The sequence below is a fragment of the Manis pentadactyla genome, chromosome 11 (assembly GCF_030020395.1).
Source record: "Manis pentadactyla isolate mManPen7 chromosome 11, mManPen7.hap1, whole genome shotgun sequence".
In the NCBI taxonomy this organism is placed as follows: Eukaryota; Metazoa; Chordata; class Mammalia; order Pholidota; family Manidae; genus Manis; species Manis pentadactyla.
Genome location: NC_080029.1, coordinates 40,691,228 through 40,711,992, shown reverse-complemented (window position 1 = coordinate 40,711,992; position 20,765 = coordinate 40,691,228). Strand labels below are relative to the sequence as shown.

Genomic DNA, 20,765 nt, shown 5'->3' with positions numbered 1-20,765 from the left:
TCTTGAACATATCTCCCCGGGCAAGGAAAACAACAGCAAAAATGAGTAAGTGGGACTATATTAAGCTGAAAAGCTTCTGTACAGCAAAAGACACCATCAATAGAACAAAAAGGAACCCTACAGTATGGGAAAATATATTTGAGAATGACACATCCGATAAAGGCTTGACGTCCAGAATATATAAAGAGCTCACACGCCTCAACAAACAAAAAACAAATAACCCAATTAAAAAATGGGCAGAGGAACTGAAAAGACAGTTCTCCAAAAAAGAAATACAGATGGCCAACAGACACATGAAAATATGCTCCACATCGCTAATTATCAGAGAAATGCAAATTAAAACTACAATGAGGTATCACCTCACACCAGTAAGGATGGCTGCCATCCAAAAGACAGAGAACAACAAATGTTGGCGAGGCTGTGGAGAAAGGGGAACCCTCCTACACTGCTGGTGGGAATGTAAATTAGTTCAACCATTGTGGAAAGCAGTATGGAGGTACATCAAAATGCTCAAAACAGACCTACCATTTGACCCAGGAATTGCACTCCTAGGAATTTACCCTAAGAATGGAGCAATCAAGTATGAGAAAGATCAGTGCACCCCTATGTTTATCGCAGCACTATTTACAATAGCCAAGAATTGGAAGCAACCTAAATGTCCATCGATAGATGAATGGATAAAGAAGAGGTGGTACATATACACAATGGAATACTACTCAGCCATAAGAAAAGGGTAAATCCAATCATTTGCAGCAACATGGATGGAGCTGGAGGGTATTATGCTCAGTGAAACAAGCCAAGCAGAGAAAGAGAAATACCAAATGATTTCACTCATCTGTGGAATATAAGAACAAAGGAAAAACTGAAGGAACAAAACAGCAGCAGAATCACAGAACTCAAGAATGGACTAACAGGTACCAAAGGGAAAGGGACTGGGGAGGATGGGTGGGTAGGGAGGGATAAGGGGGGGGAGAAGTAGGGGGGTATTAAGATTAGCATGCATGGGGGGTAGGAGAAAAGGGAGGGCTGTACAACACAGAGAAGGCAAGTAGTGATTCTACAACATTTTGCTATGCTGATGGACAGCGACTGTAAAGGGGTTTATAGGGGGGACCTGGTATAGGGGAGAGCCTAGTAAACATAATATTCGTCATGTAAGTGTAGATTAGTGATACCAAGAAAAAAAAAAGGGCAGTTCCTGTGTGGTAACCTCCAATGAGTTCTACACAAGAGTATAAAGGGCATATAAAAGTGTAGGCAAAGGTTCTGTTTGTGTTTATACCGAGGATCAAAGCCTAATTAGGCTACCCCGAGAATGAACTAAGATACGATATGAAAAAGAACTTCCAACATCAGAACTCTCTGGAAGACTCATGCCAGAAGATGATCATCAAAAAACCCCAACAAAGATCCATGCACTGCTACAGCTGTAGATGCACCCATCCCACCAGTTCCTGGACTTGCCATGGGAATGAAGAAGGAGATATCTAAGTTGGCTTGTGCATACAGTAAAACAACAAATTTGTCTGGATCTATACTGTTGGAACTCAATCAATAATTAGGAGAAGTGCAAATTGTAGCGCTCCAAAATCTTACAACTATAGACTATTTACTGTTAACAGAACATAAGGGATGTGAACATTCCCCAGGAATGGGTTGTTTTAATTTGTCTGATTTCTCTCAGACTGTTCAAGTTCATTTGGACAATATCCACCATATCATAGATAAGTTTTCACAAATGCCTAGGGTGCCTAACTGGTTTTCTTGGTTTCACTGGAGATGGCTGGTAATTACAGGTATGCTTTGGTTATGTAACTATACTCCTATTATGTTAATGTGTGTGCGCAATTTAAGTAGTAGCTTAAAACCTATACATGCTGAAGTTACTCTACAAGAAGATATGTCAAAGAAATAATCAATCTTCCCATGTTTTCTTCCGCCTGCTACTTCCATAGCTTTTCTTCTTCCTTCCTAATTACAACCCTTAAATAGAATTCGTGCCTCATATCAAATTTACCGAGTATCATAATTCTTCCAAGTGGTAAAGATACCTCAAGACAAATGCTGGGCATAGAAGCCACAGGGCATAAATATGCAAAGAAGTAAAAAGCTAACCATTTCAAACAATAAGGCTTCTCTCTCACTTACCAACTTTACATTTCCCTGTATGGCCCCGGAAGATGACTGGTTAGCCAGAGACGGGTAAGATTCCTCAAGGGAGGAACAACCTAAGACAGGCACAGTCGCAGGGGGGTCATCAGGTGAGAAATTGGGGATCAACAGAGGTGAGGCTTAGAACCTCACCCCCCCGTTCTGAGAGAAATCTTCTGCATACGTGGATGTTTTATTGCCCTGGTCTAGCTTGGATTAACACATAGTCTACAGGCACACACCTGATCATCTACATTTGCTCTCTTACAACACTAAACTATGTTTTCTACCTTTATCTTGTATCTACCTACCACTTCGGCATTTTATTAAAAATAATAATAATAAAGGGAGAAATGTGGTATCCACATATAAATCAAGTATAAAAATCAAATGAGTATTCATATTTGAACTGACTGTTTATAGTTCATAATGCATGAGCAAAACCGAAGGTTTCTGTGATGACTGCCCTTGTACTGTTCACCATGTAAGAACTTATTCACTATGTAAGAATTTGTTCTCCATGTAAGAACTTCTTTGTTATGCCTCAGAAGATTGGAGACTGACGAAAATTAGGCTTGGCGTAGATTAATGATTGTGCATTGGGCATTGACTCCCCTATACAGAATTTTATTGTTGTTAACAACCATTTGATCAATAAATATGAGAGATGCCCTCACAAAAAAAAAAAAAAAAGTATACACTTCCAATGGTAAAATAGTAAGTAACCAAAATGTAATGAATATACTCCAGATATTGTAACAGCTTGGTATGGTGATAGCTGGTACCTAGAATTGTCATGTATATAAATGTTGAATCACTATGTTGTACACCTGAAACTAATGTAATGTAATACTGTGTGTCAACTACCCTTCAATAAAAAATTATTATCTAAAAAAAAAATAACATGAGTAAAGAATGTTATAACCTGTCTTAATTTCCACCTATACTGTTATAAATTTAACACAAAAATAATACACAGAGGAAATACAGAATTAAATGGAAATGAAGAGATGTAGCCCAATCTTTTAATATTACTGAGGAGAAAACTGAAGTCTGGAGAGTTTAGGTGACTTTTTGTACAGAGTGAATTATACCTCAGATCTTATTATTTCTGATTAGATATGTTTTCTACAGCTCTATGAAAATCATTGGCTTTTCCCTCTACACTAAGAACACTGTTTTCTTGAATTTTCATTATCATAATCTGCAGTACAGTTCCCATGTCCATTTATCCAACAAGAATGAAATCAGTTATCGAGCTCATGCTTTGATAAGAAGTGAAGAAAATAACTGGTCTAGTAAATAGAGCCTATGAAAAGAGGACAAAGTCTTTCAGTGTTTTCAGGTAGGGCTGGTTCTGTTTAAGCCTAAAAGTTAACATTCACCATATAAAAGACTTCCTTTGTTTATCTATGACTCTTTTCTACAATACACATTTTGATGTGTATTTAAAAAATACATCTTACATCTTATAAATGTACATCTAAAAAATATTAAGCTGACTGTAATGTGGATTCTTCCAGAAATAATTTTTATTCCTTTTTCTCCTGATGCACACGGTGAATAGTGTTTGTCTTATGAGACAGTGAACAATCTTTAAGAAAAGGAAGGAAGGCCCTGAGCCAATTTACCCCTCCTTTTGGTTACAGCACCAATATCCCATCCATGCCAATAATTTAAGAATGTTTTTACCAGCATTTTTACTCTTAAATGCAACCGAATGTTTAGAAATGATTAGAATAATAATCATACTAAATGTAAAAATTTTGTTCTTTATGAATTTCAAGCCAAATATTGGATTCATGTTTTTACACAGAAATTTTCCTCCTAAAAGACTTTGGAATTAATAGAAAGCGTATGTACCAGTAAACAGCGGCATTCAAGAAAAGGATGTGTTTACTTATAGCAGTAATCATGTATTAAGAAAGAACGGATCATTTTTATTTATGGTTTTTATGTAAAACTAGTCTATGGATTTTTCCCCTTAAAACATGTTCTTTTGTCAAAAATAATGAATAAAATTTCAAAGACAGGCTTTCTTCTAAGGGCATATATACCCTGCCTAACACATGTAATAAAACCAAACAAGTACTCATACTCTCTCCTGAAAAAATCATAAAAATATGTTTATCCTGTAAAAAAAAAAAAAAGGTTTATTATGAATGGCCCAATTAGTGTAGAGGCAAACACTCTAAATTCCACAATTCAGTATCCCGGGCTACTTGTTCCTGTATCACTGGCATGCCCAAACATACTCTGGGCAAGAGTTACATAGGGGCTTGGTGGGATTTTTGAGGGGATTGAGAGGGCATTTTTTATTGTCAATTAAATTTTGTTTGTAACTTTTTAAATTTTATTAAGGTGTCATTGATATACAATCTTATGAAGGTTTCACATGAGGAACATTGTGGTTACTACATTGTAATTTTATGATTTAAAGATTATAAAAGCAACACATATTGATTGTTGAAAAGATAATAATAGCATAAAAAAGTAAAGGTAAAATGTCAAAGTTCTCCTTCCCATCAAACCTCAGTTAACCTCTTCAAAGTTAATTTGTATCATAGTTCCATACGTAGCCTTCAGAAATAAGTGCATACAAAGCATGCTCACGCACACATCTAAATTTTACATAAGATCATACTAGACAATCCATAATGTAATTTAAAAATGTTTTACTAAATGTGAGTTGGATATGCTTGCATGGCAGCATGTGTGGTTGTACCTTCTTTTTTTCGCCTGATTCATTTAACCTATTTCCTATTAAAGAATGTTTTGTGCTTTGCTCTTACAAATGTTCTAGGTACATCTTTGTACAAATGTACAAAAGTGTTTCATAGTTAGGTGAGATAAATGTAAAGGTGAGATATCTGTGAAGCATATTTCTAGAGATGAAATTTCTGTCAAAGGGAACTGCAGTGCCAAGCTCAGTTCATACTTCCCCTCTACCATCCCACCAACACTGGTTATTGTTGATATTGTTGATATTTATGTTTTATGTTTACACTTTATTTGCCAAATGTGGTTTCATTTCCCCAAAATATTTGTTTCAATTAATATTATTTTAACTTTTAAAGTTAACTTTAGATTACTTTTAAGATAACTTTCTAAAATAACATTAACCGAAACACTCCTAAAATTAGAAATCTAAAACCTCCAGTTTTCATGTTCTTAAATATATTAACCTGAAGAGGGCAACACAGTTGAAGTTGTAGAAAATAATTCTGAGCGCTAAAGACTTTCTCGTTCAACAGCAATAGTATCTTGAGTCTGGAACAATTGGGAGAGGGTATGTAATTTACAGGCTAATTATATCTAACTTATCCACCCTCCCCTTTCTCATTTCATTACAATTCCAGACAAATTTTACCAGGCAACTTGTCCATTGAGGTTCTTTATATATTCATTTTACATGAAAGTGAAGATAAAGTTAACCTGATTCTAAACAATTGGTACTTTAAAAACAAGTAAGTCAGCAGGTAAATGCTAAGAAAATGACACCTGTTGGAGGGTACGAATTTCAGTTCTAGCTTTAGAAATTAACATTACTACTAATAAAACATATTCTTGGTAACACTTAATAAAAGAGGTTAATTTATGTTCCAATCTTAGTATGAGACACTGGGGATAAAGACTATGAAATCTGCATAGTTAGTTCCTACTTATGTGTGCAAAAATAAAGGGAAATCATTGTAATTAATTCAGATCTTGTGTGACTTGAATTTTTGTTAAAAGTAAAATTGTAAATATGCCCGTGGATATTTACACAGTTTGATCTTTCAGTGAAGTTATATTCACAAACTTTTACAAAATTTAACATTTCAAAAATTAAACTCTAGCGTTCTAAATATTCCAATTTAGTGATTTTCATTCAGCATACAATTCTACTTTATTCTCTTTCAAAACAACTATCTAAAGTAAGTTTCCAGTGGTAATAACTTTCTAAAATAATATTAATTGAAACACTCCTAAAATTAAAAATCTGTGAAATTGCTGATGTAAAATAATAATGAAACTTAAGAGCTACACAAGCAAATTAAAAATGCTTGATCAAAACCAAAATCTGAGAAACTCTATCCTTTCACCAATACTCATCAGAATTAATGCAAAATGTTTAAAATTGTAATTTAAAATGTATTTTACAACAAAGTTTCAACCAATTAATGGCAAAGCTATGATTACATTATAGTTTGTTTCATGGTTCTATTTATGATCAAGTAGTATGAAATGTTTTCAGTATTAAAGGATGTTTCAATATGAAACTTTATAATTAACAATAGGTCACTACCTGTCTTTAATATCCTCATAAGTCAGTGTCACACAACCCACATGCCTGTGAACATATTAAAACTTTTACTAACCACATGGCCATTCACATGGTTTTTGTATACATTTATATACATATCATGATCTGTGATATAATGAGATGAATTTGAACAACCATGTAAGAAATTGATCATCTTATTTTGTACTCCCTTTCTTCTCTCCTGATGGTTTTCATTATGCCACTAATATCCAAATTTTGGCAAACTCTTTCAGTCTCCATTTCAACTACAAACATACCTCTTTTTTCATGCTTCACTTTATTGTACTTCAGATACTGTTTTTTTTATAAATTGAAGGTTTGTGGTAACCCTGCCTCAAGTGAGTCTTTGGCACCATTTTTCCAACAGTACTTGCTCACTTCATGTGTCTGTTTCACATTTTGATAATTTTCACAATATTCCAAAGTTTTTCATTATTATTCTATTTGTTATGATCTGTGATCAGTGATTGCTACTTGCTGAAAACTCAGATGATAGCATTCTTTAGCAATAAAGTATTGCTTAATTAAGGCACATACACTATTTTTTAGACTTCCTGCTATTTCACACTTAATACAGTGTAAACATGACTCTGATGTGTACTGGGAAACCAAATATGGAATCAAACCCCTATACCTCTAAGATATACCTATATCTTTTTTTAACATGTAGAATCATCCCAGATCTCTACATCCTGAACCTCTCTTCCAATGTCCAATCCTGAATTTCTAACTGGACATTTCCCACCAGCCCCTCAAACACATAATCTCTCAAAGTGGATTATTTTTCCTTCCAAACTGATTCTTCTTCCTGTGCTTATTTATCTGAGGATGCCTCAAACTTTGTGGTCATTCAGCTTGAAGGTTGGGCTCATCTTTTTTCTTTGGTCTCCTTACCTCCCCACCCGCCCTCACCCCATCCAGTTCTTTACCAAATTTTAGCGATTCTCTTGCCTTGCCCTGGAAGTTCAGCTTCCTAATTCTCTGATGCAATTTCGCCTCCTCTACCCAGTGCAGCAGCTCTGCATTGTTATTTTCAGAGCCCTCTGGTCAATGGTCTCTGGGCAATGGGGCAGAATGAGGGTTTTATGGGTGTTTTTCGTTTTTTGACTTTCTGGCAAGAGGAGTAACTTGGGTATAAACAGAAAATGGGCATTACCATTACAGAAAACTATGCATGCCATGATAATGTTTGGTTAGACATTTTCCCTGGCTGAAGCAGCAGCTCCAGATTTTTTGTAATGTTTCATTTTAGGTGAATCAGCTGCATGACAGAAAAAATGTGGATCCTGAAGACATTCAGATCTCATCATTTATTTTACTTTCCTGAATATCAGATTCCTTATATTTGAAATCAGAATAACAATAAGCTACCTCATCAGGTTAAGATGAAATAAAGCACATAAATACCTGACTGTATGTATGTTCTAAATATTTGTTAAATGAGTGAATAAATTAATGTTCCCTTAACTGGAATGCCTCCCATCCCACATCTTCATCCAGTTAACTTCTACTTGTCTTTTACAGCTCTATTGCAGCTATCCTGAATTTCCCCAGAATGATCTGTGTCCCACTTCTGTGCTTCTATAGTTCTTGTGCATATCTGCTTATCACACACTCTGTGATTAATTATGTCCTTGTTGGTCATGCAAGTTCTATTTTGGTAAATTCCTTGAAGATAGGGATCATGTTTTATTTGACTGTGTCTGCAGCAATTAGCATGGTTTCTGGCAATTAGCATCCACTATTTTGATAAATACTGAATGAATACACACAAGTAACCAAAGGCTTTGTGTCATAAGGTTTACTAATTTTATTCTAAGTGCAAAGTACAGACATATTGGGAAAAAAAGAAAACTTTAACAGTCAAATATCTACAACAGGTATTGCAACAACAAAAGTGTTCTAGTTGGCTTGTAATTTAGGATGACAAAAATGGGCATTATAAATGGCCTCACTACATAAAAGTAACAGCCTATCCTCACTAAGCACTTAAGCTGTGCCAGTTACCTTACTAAGCTACTGACAGATAAAATTGGAGTTAGTCCAATCTACACAACACCCTGTGGGGTAAATTTTGTCTCTATTATTAGCCCTATTTTGCAAGATATGGAAACTGAGGGTCCTAGAGATTAGGTAACGCCGGGATCAAAAGTAGTGAGTGCTAGTGTCAGGGTTCCAGTAACTTGGGCTTCCTCATTCCAGAACCTCTACCAGTAACCACACTACACCGATTTCCTAGCAGCAGCTGATCTTCAAAGATGCTTAATGTGGTGCTCTGACTCACGATGACTGAGACTGTCTTCCCCCAAAGAGTGGGAAACATTGTGGATGGACCAACAAGACCACATTTCCCTTTCACAGTTAACTATGAGAAGTTCTATCTGCAAATTGTGTCCTCGAAGACAAGTCTATGTACATCATTGATACTGCATGGGGGTTTCCTCCCACATACTTTCAATAAACTACACCTTTCTTCTGAATAGAATAATATCTTTTTTATAAGTCTTGGGTTTTAGTACTAAAACAAAATTTTTCCCATTATGCCCTGAAAACCCAGCTGCTTAAGAACGAAGCCGTTATTTCCAGTAAAGTCAAAAGACAGACAAAAAAGGGCACATATGGCTCTGAGGTAGGGAGAGCCCAGTGAGAGTCCTCAAGCCACTCTGGAGCCCTAAGTAAAGGTATCAATCATATAGGGGAAACGCGAGTACCTTAATAGCGACAAATTGGCTTTAAAGTTTCCTAACACAAGTCTCTAAATCATTTGGGACCAATTACCAATTTAAAGCTCTCGGAGGCCGCCTTGCGGATTTCCAACTGGCAATCTCGAAGGCTTCCAGAACAGGGGAAAGAAATCAAGCTTCGTGGAAAATTGAGCAGTGTGCTCACGGCATACGTGTAACTTTTAAATTAGCAGAATTGGGTCTTTGTAGCCACTAGTAAAGATTTCAGGATCTGAAATTAAAGCCAAGTAATCACAGTCCACCAGACTTGTTTTTCAATTAGGACACAGGAAGTTTGTCTTATCAACAGATGCCTTAGTAGCATGTTTCAACGACGGGCATTTTGGTCTCCTGTATTTAAAAAGGCAAACACAAGCCTACTCATGGGGAAAAAAATGTAATAAAGGGGGCAGAGTGAGCATGTATATGCAGCTCTAAATCTTCCAAGCCAAATAGGATATATGAAGTATCATCTAAAAATATTTATTACAGTCGGTGTGTTTGAACGGTGACGGCCACAGTGCGGTTGTGGTTTACGGAGGTCACGGGACCCCGAACCGTTGGAGTCGCGCTGCGCTCCAGTTGGCGGCCAGACCCCTGCAGAGCCGACACTTGCTAAATGGCGGCCGCTCTCCTCCTGAAAGCGCGCCCTGCGGGGAACAAGTTACCATGGCAACGACGCTCATGCGTCAGGGCACGGCCCGGGTGAAAGTTCAGGGGTAGCGTTGTGAATCCCTAGGCGCTGCGGCCCCGTCTAGGCCCAAGTTGAGGCCAGAGGCAGAACGACTCCCGCAGTCCTGGCCGGGAGAGCCCGGCCCAGGTCTGGCGCGGACGACGCGCGCCTCTTGCCCGGCTCCGCCCCGCCCGGCCGGCGGGTAGGGGAGCACCGCGCGGGTGCACGTTCAGGCCGGGGGGCGGGGCGGCCTGCGCGATCTGGGTTCCGCGCCGCCCGGTGCCCGCGGGAGTTGCCGTTAGCCATGGAAACGCCCGGCGGACTCCGGCGCTGCAGCGGTGAGCTGGTTGCCCGGCAGCCACAGCCTCTCGGTCTTCGGGTTCGCGCCGCAGGCAGAGTCCGAGCGGGAACGCCTAACCGGGGTTTACCTGCAAAAATGCGGTCCCCGGGATGCCTTCACGTCGCCTCTTCTCTCGGGTGACTCGAGGTACGTTCAGTCCCCGACACCCACCTGGTGACTTGTTGGTCGCCTTAATTTCCAAGTCTATGCAGAGCCACGTTGTTCTGGCCTTTTTAATTGCCACAGGTTTCTCGCTCTTCGTTATAAAATCTTTAAATTTAATTGATACTAGAGGTATCAATCCAGTATGATATTAACTTTCTTTCGAAAGGCTACTTTAGCCTGGTAGGTACAGCATTTTGTTTCTAAGAAACACTTGCTAAATGGAAAACGGCACTTAGAGCCTTGATTTAGGGGTGGCCTTGTTACCCTAGTAAAGTTTGCAAATTTTATGTCCCTTACGTACTACTCCACTCTTTATCTCCTTATTTCTAACTAAACCGCTTTTGCCCCAAAATGATCCAATTCATGGCCTCTTGCACGTGAATAATTTTCTTCAGTGATCTGCTCCCTCTCCACAACTCTATGTTAAGGACCAGCCTTTTCTTCAATGAGTCTACTCCATCAAAAGTTATTTTTCAGGGCTCTGCATGGGTTATCTGCTCTTTACCAATCATTTCTCTCTTATTCGGCTGTATAAAAGGTGTTTTTTCTCTTCATTAAATTACTCCTAGGGCAAAGACCTTCCTTTCTATTATTCACTACCACCCACACCAAATCTCAAAACCATTACCATAACTCCAGAGCCAGACTCCAAGTCCAGATTTTACCATTCTAGTAATTTAACTGTTTGGGCACCTGTCATCTACTCTTAAATTGCCCACTTAAAAAGCTGGCTGTTGTTAACTGCCACAGAAAATACTAGATTGGAGACATTTTCTGTTTCTTTTTCTTTTGAAAGAACTTTATTGAGATATAATTCACATTCCATACCATTTATCCATTAAAAGTGTACAATTCCGTGCTTTTTAGTATACTCACACAATGGTGCAACCATTACTACAATCAGTTTTAGAACTCTTTCGTCACCCCAAAAAGAAGCCCTGTACCCTTTAGCAATCACTCCCTCCTCACCTTTTCACTGCCCCCACCAGCCCTAGGCAAATACCAGTCTGTATAGATTTGTGTATTCTGAACATTTTATATAAGTGGAATCCTAGTGTAGCCTTTTAAGATAAGCATGCTGTTTCCAAGATTCATCCATGTTGTGGCATGTATCAGTACTTCTTCATTCATGTTCATAGCCTAGTAACATTCCGTTATATGAATGTACTACATTTTATTTCAATCATTGATGGATATTTGGGTTGTTTCCATTGTTCAGCTATTAACAATATTGCTGCTATGAATGTTCATGTACAAAGTTTTGTGTAGACTTATGTTTTCATTTCTCTTAGGTAAATCTCTAGGAATGAAATTGATAGATCATATAATAATGCTATGTTTAGCCTTTTGAGGAAATGCCAGGCTGTTTTCCAAAGCAGCTGCACCATTTTCCATTCTAATTTGAGGGTTCTAATTTTTCCACATCACCAATACTTGTTATTATCTCTCTCTTTGATTGCTAGTTGAGTAAATTTGAAGTAATCTCTCATTGTGGTATTGGTTTGAGTTTCTCTAATAAGTAGTGATGTATTGAGCTTTGTCTTGTACTTATCAGGCATTGGTGTATTGTCTGTAGTGAAATGTCTTTTCAGATTTTTAAATTGACCATTTTTTAAAATTGAGTGATTTGTTTTTTCATTATGGAGTTATAGGAGTTCTTAATACAGTTGACTCTTGAATAATTCAAGAGCTGGGGCACCAACCCCACACAGTTGAAAATTTGTGTATAACTTTTGACTCCCCCACAGAATAGCCTACTGTTGACTGAAAGCCTTACTAATAACATAACAGTTGACTAACACCTATTTTGTATGATAGATGTATTATCAATATGTCTTCTTACAATAAAGTAAGCCTAAGAAAAAAATATTAAAATTACAAGGAAAATATATTTACAGTACTGTATTTATCAATACCATAAGTTTACATTGTCTATTTACAAGATGAATCATCTGTTACTACCTTGTTAGTCCTGAAAATAAAATATTTTACCAGAAAAAAATTGGATTTGTTTGGGAATAAAAAGCAGAGAATTGCAATTCAAGACAAGCAAGCTCCAGCAAGACCATAGGCAAGTCTATAGGAAGTGCAGAATTGGGAGGGCTGTTCTAAGCAAAAAGACCATTAAGTGCACTGGGAGTTCCAAGTATGGTGGCTTCTTATTCGTTGAGGTATGACAGCCTGTCATTGGCTGAGCTCTTGCCAGGAGGTGGAAACCTTCCTCCTGCTAGGCAGTAAAGTAGTTAAAATAGTATACACTTGAAAAGTGTCCCTCCCTCTTTCAGGAGGGGTGGGGACTGCAATTGAGGAGGAGTAGGGGGTGAGTACTCCCTCTGTTGGTCTCCCATTGTCATTTTGGTGAGGTCATATAATATAGTATTGGGCATACCTAACTTTTTCTTAAATGTTTTTGATATTTCTAGACTATTTGGTTTGTCGGCGAGTTATTTCAAAATGCTGCAGATCTCCAAAAAGTTTTCCAGTATATTTATTGAAAAAATCCAAGTAAAAGTAGACTTATATTGTTCAAACCCATGTTATTCAAGGGTCAACTGTATATTCTAGATATGAGTCTCTTTTAAAGTGACATGTATCTATGCACACACACACAAGCACATATACATACATGTAATGAATATGCTCAAAGAGGTAGACCATATGCATGAAATAATAGGATTCTATAAAAAGGAGCATCCAGGAATTAAAGAAGTTCTCTTAGAAATTAGTAACATGAGAGCAAAGATTTAATAAAATTTCACAAACATACTAGAAGATAGTAAGTTTCCTGAAAGTATAACAAAAATATAGGAGGCAGAGTGCAGAGGTACTCAATAAATATGTGTAGCTTTTTTAGGTTGGCTCTGATTTTTTTTTTAAATGAAAGTGTTGGCAGGAATGTGGAGAAACTGGAACCCTTACACACTATTGATGGGGATGCAAAATGGTGCTCCTCTATGGAAAAACAGTATGGAAAGCTCTCAGAAGATTAAAAATAGAGTTACCATATCATCCAGCAATTCCACTTCTGGTATTTATCCCAAAGAATTGAAATCAGAATCTTGAAGAGAGACTTGCCCTCTCAAGTTCATTGCAGCATTATTCATAATAGCCCAAAAGTATAAACAAACCAAGTATCTATCAGCAGATGAATGGATAAAGAAAATGTGATATATACATGCAATGGAATTATTATTCAGCCCTAAAAGGAAGGAAATACTGCTATATGTGGTAACATGGATGAGCCTTGAAGTCATTATAGTAAATGAAATAAGCCAATCACAGAAGGACAAATACTGCATGATTCCACTTATATAAGATATCTAAAATTGTCGAACTCCCAGAAACAGAGAGTAGACTGATGGTTGCTGGGGCTTGAGAGAGGAAGAAATAGAAAGTTGCTATTCAGCAAGTCTAAAGTTTTGGTTATATAGGATGAATAAGATCTGGAGGTCTATTGTTCAACTTTGTGTGGCTAGTTAACAATATGAAGAAATACTTAAAAATTTGTTAAGAAGGTAGATCTCATGCTAAATGTTCTTACCATTAAAAAATTTGAGTCTAATAGAACACGGGAAAAATGTGTGTAGTCAATGGATGAAATCAACCAATCAGTAAAAATAATGTGATTTTTTAAAGAAACCTTCACTGAACAAAAATTAGACAATTGCTAAAACTTCTATTTTTGGGAATTCTATTTGCCAAACTTAGAGAACCATTCATTTTGTATAATTCCCCAAAACTGCCACATTTTGCTGTCCCTTTGTTTTAAGGGATTTTTCAGGCTGGTGTTTTACATGCTTGCTAAATTAAAGTTTTCATAACTAAGAATTCCCTTCTAGTACATAGCCAAATTGATCTATATTTCCTACCCTTCTAGATAATTCATAAGAAACATGATTCAAATTCCAAATAAAGCAGCATTTCTCTGGCTATTTTGTTGGCCCACTTCTGGAGTAGCATATGAAGAAAGCATATAGCCTAAATCAGTATTGTGATGCCATCTTTATCCCTTAACCTCTCTTTTCACAGCCTTTTTTTTCCCCGATAAGCCTTGAGCCATTTTTCATTGTTAACATGTTGGAGGTAGCTGCCATATGGATACATCAATCCAGCCGGGAGTTGACACTCTTTCAGAATTTATGTCAACTTCTCTCACATTCAGGGAGTAAGTTTTAATTGTTGTGATTTTATTTTCCATGCTAGTAATACAGATGAAGATTTAGAAGATTTCTCCATGTACATGTGACTGTTGCTTCTAACAAAGAAAATATTTTTTAAATATTCCAGGATCTGTAATTAAAATAAAAGTCAAACAGTACCAATTTATCATAATTTTTGCCTTAATGAATATCCAGTATTTGTCATGTACTCCTGTTTTATCTTTAAGATAGTAGGAAAAATACACTTGAAGTCAGTTTTTTAGCAATGTGATATAGTACTTGCTACCTGTGAATTTTCCCTCATAGTTTTTTCCTTCTGTACCTTTGTTCAGGACATTCTTCCTTGACTGGTATGTCTTTTTAATTCTCCTTGACTTAGCTAAATCTTTAAGGTTCTGATTAAAGCCTAGGTCAATCTATTTCTCAAAGTAGTTTACATAAAACACTACACAAGTGATCTGTTACTGGATACTGTGGAAAAAATGAGGTCTGTGGTCAAATAAGTTTAAGAAACTCGATACATTTTAAGCAGATTTGCGTGGTTACTTTTTTTTAACTTCAAAGATGTCTCAAAGTCTTTAGTTTGCTGATACCCATTGTGAGTCTTCAAAATGATAGTCTAGGGTGTCATTTCTCCAATATCTTTGACCATAGACCCCTTTTCAAGAAACACTGGAACAAATCCCAAATCCTTCAGCATTTCTTTTACTATCCCATTAAAATAAATCTCCATTTCAGTGTCCTTCCCCATGCTTTCCAAGGCTTCTTGAGGGAATTTATATTCTCTCCATGCTTGATCTTGTCTCACCTCATTACTGACTGCTCCTGCTTTATTTGGCTTTTTGTGCCTTGTGTTCTTTATCTGCTTTTCTCTCCTACCATGAACAAGCTCCTCCTTCCTGATAATGAAGGAAATTCCTATTGGAAAATCCTGATAGTGAAGGAGACAGAGCAAATTAAAACTAGACTGCTGACATGCTAAAGTTCTCTGGCTGTTTCCTTCTCCATGGGAGAAAACCAGCGGTGTTTGTCCCTCAGCCCATTGGCTCCTGTATTGCTTTGGGATATACTGCTCTAGACAGAATCTTCTCTGAGCCAGTAATACTAACAGTAGATGCCATTGTTTGTTCCATAATAAAAATAAATGAAGATACTTCCCAAATATTTAAAAACTGGGAATAAAGAATTTATAGGTTTCCTGTTTTGAGTAGCACAGGCTATGCTAGAAGTAGTTTTCAAAATTTCCTTTTTAAACAATAATATTTAATGTTTTCTGATTTTAATCATTGAGGCCAGAGCATTAATGTATTACATGCCTTTCCATGCCACGGTATTCTGCTGATTATGGAGAGTCAAAAGTATCTAAAGATTGGGCCCAGCTCACAAACAACTTAGTAGAGAAAATATATAGATAATGACACATGAAGAAGTGCCCTATGTTGATACATGTTACAAGATGAATAGTATGAACATGTAATGTTTCTGATACACGGAGAGAAGGGAGGCACAGTTTGGCCCAAGTGCTGTGGGAAATTGTCAGAAAGGATTAGACTGAATCTCGAAAGTTGACAAAGATTATAATTAGGGAAGAGAGAAGAGGCCATCTTCAACAAAGGAGAGAACAAGAACAGAGGCACCTAGAAATGTGTTTGTGGGGCATGGGGTCAAGAGTTCTAGAAGATGTTTGATAATTTGAAGAGGTGTCAAAATATTATATGTAAAATACGTAGACACACACACACAGAAAACAGCCTAGTGTGATGCCCTGAAACTTTACACAAACTGTATACCATATATACACACATGTATTGGTACTCCTTTTTTTTTTTTTAATACAGATGGGGTCATCAGTGTCTTTATTTTACTTTTCATCATATCATGGTCATCTTTCCACATTTCCACATCAACAATAGATCTTTAGACTATTCCACTGCTTGGGCTATAATCAGAGTATTCCATTGAATTGGTGGGGACATTTCAACTAAACTTTACAAAAGACTCAGTACTAAACTTTTAAAGGTAAATGAATATGAGTAGTAATATGCAGCTAGATAATCTGATTTTTATAAAGTATCTTCAGTTTCTGGCTTTCCCCTCTCCCCACCCTGGCTTTCTTTCTTTCTTTCTTTTTTTTTATTGAAGTATTGTTGATATATAATTTTATATTGGTTTCAAGTATATAATACAGTGTTTCAACTTACCCATGTTATTAAATCCTCACCCCCACTAGTGAGTTACTATCTGTCAAAATAGAAGTTATGGAATCATTGGCTGTATTCTCCGTGCTGTACTACCATCCCTATGACCAGGTTATATTATGACTGAGACTTTCTGTGCCTTTTTATTCCCCTTACCCTCCCAACTCCTCCCCCATGGTAATCACCAGTCACTTCTCAGTCTACTGCTATTTTGTTCATTTTGTTTTTAGATTCCACAAATAAGTGAAATCATACAGCTGCTGATGGTATCCTTTGCTGTATAGAAGCTTTTTAGTTTGATGTAGTCACTTCTTTATTTTTGCTTTTGTTTCCCTTGCCTGAGGATAAGTGTCCAGGAAAAAATTGTTCATGCTTATGTTCAAGAGATTTTTGCCTGTGTTTTCTTCTAAGAGTTTTATGGTTTCATGTCTTACATTTAGGTCTTTGATCCATTTCGAGTTTACTTTTGTGTATGGAGTTAGATGGTAATCCAGTTTCATTCTCTTGCATGTAGCTGTCCAGTTTTGCCAATACCAGTTATTGAAGAGACTGTCTTTTCCCCATTATGTATCAGTGGCTCCTTTATTGTTTATTAAGTGACCTTATATCTGGGCTCTTTATTCTGTTCCACAGATCTATAGGTCTTCTTGTGTCAGTACATACTGTTTTGATTACTGTACCTGGCTTCCTTACTTAGTGAGCCATCTTTACCTTATTCCTGGATTGTGTCAGTGGAGCAGGAAGAGCCAGTATTTACCTGTCCTCCTGGGGAAATTTCAGACACATCTGGATTTCAAAAAGCCCCGGCCATCCATCCAAGTTCTTTTACCTGTCTGATTGTATCTTCCCTAGATAATTGAAATCAGAATATTTAACCCCTCTCACAGGAATGTGCCCTTGTTTACTCTGTGGCCACTACAGAATAATCATATGAAAATAGAGTATGGTGAGCCTGACGTCAGTATAGGTCATGAGCTCACTCAGAGAGGTAGGAGGCAGTCTTTATTTTGAAACCATCAGTGACTAAGGTTTCATTTGGCCCTGCAGTTCTGGTATTTTGTGAGTTTTTGTAGGGCTGTCATATGAGTAAGAGCTGTGACTTGTTCTGTGTACAATTAAGACCAATGGCTGTAAGATACAAAGTGGTGGTGTTTATAGTTTTAAGAACTTCCTAACAGTGTAACAAGAGGTGCTGTGAGGTCATAATTCTGTTACTGAGTCCAAGCTTATTCTACTTGATGGACACTTGAGTTCCATCTTTTAGTTATTGTGAATAATGCTACTATGAAAATGAGTATATAAATATCTCTTTGAGAACCTTCTTTCATTCTTTGGGGTATATATCCAGAAGAGAAAATCCTAGATCATATGGTAATTGATTTTCAATTTTTTGAGTAACTATCATAGTGTTTTCCACAATGGTTATACTATTTTATATTCCCACCACAAGGGTTCCAGTTGTTCCACATTACAGCCAACACTTGCTTTCTGTTTTGTTTTGTTGTGTAGTAGTCATCCTAATTGGTGTGAGGTGGTGTGGTTATAGTTTTGAGTTGCATTCCCTTAAAGATTAGTTATGTGGACCATCTTTTCATGTGTCTATTTCCATTTGTGTATCTTTTTTGGAGAAATGTCTATTTAAGTCTTTTGTCAATTTGTGATTGGGTTGGTTTTTTGTTGTTGAGTTTTAGAAGTTCTGTCTTTTCTGATAATCTGTCCCTTATCAGATATATGATTTGCAAGTATCTCCTCCCATTCTGTGGGTTGCATTTTCACTCTGTTGATAGTAACTTTTGATATACACAATTTCAAAGTTTTCACGATGTCCGACTTTTTTCTTTTGTTACCTATACCTTTGGTGTTGTATCTAGGAAGTCATTGTCGAATCCAATGTCTTCTAAGAGTTCTACTGCTTTAGGTCTGACACTTAGATCCTTGATCCATTTTGAGTTGATTTCTGTGTATGGTATTAGGCCAGGGTCTATCTTGATTCTTTGGTATGTGGTACCCAGTTTTCCCAGCACTATTTGTTGCAAAGATTGTCCTTTCCCCAGTGAATCACCTTGGTTCCCTTGTCAAATATTTGACCATGTATGTGTGGATTTATTTCCCAGCTGTTTTATTAAGTTGGTCTATCCACGTGTCTTTGGGAAGATGGCTTTAAAGTTCATTTTTTTGTAGCCCAACATATCCCTGAGGTAATACTTCTTTAGCTGATCTGCATCAGGTAACTGTTTTTCAGAATAGCTGCTGAATATATCCTAGGAAGAGGAAAACTTGAAGAGAATCCATGTTATATCATGCTTAAATTTTTGTGGCCCTTAAATGAAAATAATCTAGACTAACACATATACAGATGCTATTACTGTTTTTTGCTTTAATAGTTCTGGTGGGTTTCTGGAAACTGACAAGAAAGACACTAAAAATTGATTCATGAAGTAGTTTGTCTGTGGTAATGTAGCTAATAATTAGCATTTACTCTGAGACCTGGAGTCTTTTGATATCCAGTTGATTGTTTGCCCTAATGCATGTTGAGCTGCCAATCAAAATGCTACTATTTTAGCAGAGTTCAACTTTTAAATTACCGGAAAAATCCTAAGATTACTGTAATTGCTCATTGATGTGTCCAACAGTTAGTATTTCTATTTCCATATTCCCCTTCTATTTCCATTTAAATTCAAGGGAATTAGATAGAATATCCTTTTATAGAGCAGGGTTGGCAAACTGACCCACAGGACAAATCTGGCCCAAAGCTTGTCTGGGTAAATAATGGAACACAGCCACTCATACCCATTTATTTATGTGTCATTTATGGCTGCTTTTTTGCTACAACAGCAAAGTTTAGTCATTGTAACAGAGATCATATTGTCCACAAAGCCTAAAATATTTATTAGCCCTTTACAGAAAAACTTGCTGACCCTTGTAATAGAGAAAATGTTTAAAAATAAACAACAAAAGTTCACAAAGGAATGATTAAACCATCGACAGATCTGAGTTGAGAGAGTACTGGCTTTTTAAACTTTCCTTTGACCTCAGAATCTAAAAATGTGAGTTACTTTAAGATCTCATTTCATATATTAAGTTCCAAATAAACTAATAATGAATATGATTTTCTTTCAAGTGAAAAATAACCTAGCAAGTGCTTAGGGCCAAGTGTGTGTCAGACAGTGGGGAAGGGCTAGAGAAGTAAAGCTATAAATCCTGCCCTTGAAGGAGCTAAGGAGATAAAATAGAAATGTGAGTTTCTCTTACCATATTTTAAGTATGACATTTTTTCAAAAACTGACTTTTTTCTTTTTCCTAGAAACTGCTGTATTACAGAAAAGGATGTAACTTTCAGAGTAACCCTGAGCAAGAAGGATGAGTCCAGATGTGCCTCTGCTGAATGATTACAAACAGGACTTCTTTCTGAAGCGCTTCCCACAAACTCTTCTTGGAGGCCCTCGACTCAAATTAGGCTATTGTGCCCCTCCTTATATATACATTAATCAGATTATCCTTTTTCTGATGCCATGGGTTTTGGGTGGCACAGGAACACTTTTTTACCAGTTAGGCATCCTGGAAGACTATTACGCAGCAGCACTTTCAGGGGGACTAATGCTTTTCACTGCATTGGTCATTCAGTTCACAAGTGTATATGCCAGAAACAAATCGGTGACAGTAGAAAGAATGCTAACCACAGATATCTTAGCAGAGGAAGACGAGCATGAATTTACAAGTTGTGCTGGTGCCGAGACTATCAGATTTCTAATTCCTGGCAAAAAATATATAGCCAATACAATTTTTCATTCTATTCTTGCAGGGTTAGTGTGTGGCCTTGGAACATGGTATCTGCTCCCATATAGAATAACCTTGCTGTATGGCAGTGCAGGAGGCACTGTTCTACTGTTTATCTTTGGATGGATGACATTATGTACAGGAGAATATTCATTAATTGTAAACACAGCTACAGAGACTGCAACTTTCCAAACCCAGGATACTTATGAAATCACTCCTCTTATGAGACCTCTGTATATTTTTTTCTTTGTTTCTATAGATCTTGCACACAG

General features: G+C 36.9%; 1 protein-coding gene across 2 annotated transcripts in view; it reads left to right on the top strand.

The window, feature by feature from the left end:
• The first annotated feature begins 9,875 nt into the window (after positions 1–9,875).
• The window catches only part of PCNX4 (pecanex 4), a 71,485-nt gene continuing 60,595 nt past the window's right edge, over positions 9,876–20,765 (top strand). Inside the window, exons 1-2 of one of the 2 annotated variants that reach the window (XM_057488406.1) lie at positions 9,876–10,340; positions 20,021–20,765. In XM_057488406.1, the coding sequence (XP_057344389.1) occupies positions 20,077–20,765 (689 nt within the window). In that variant the 5' untranslated portion in view covers positions 9,876–10,340; positions 20,021–20,076. The remainder of the gene's footprint in view (positions 10,341–20,020) is intronic. The other variant, XM_036919251.2, reaches the window with a different exon arrangement.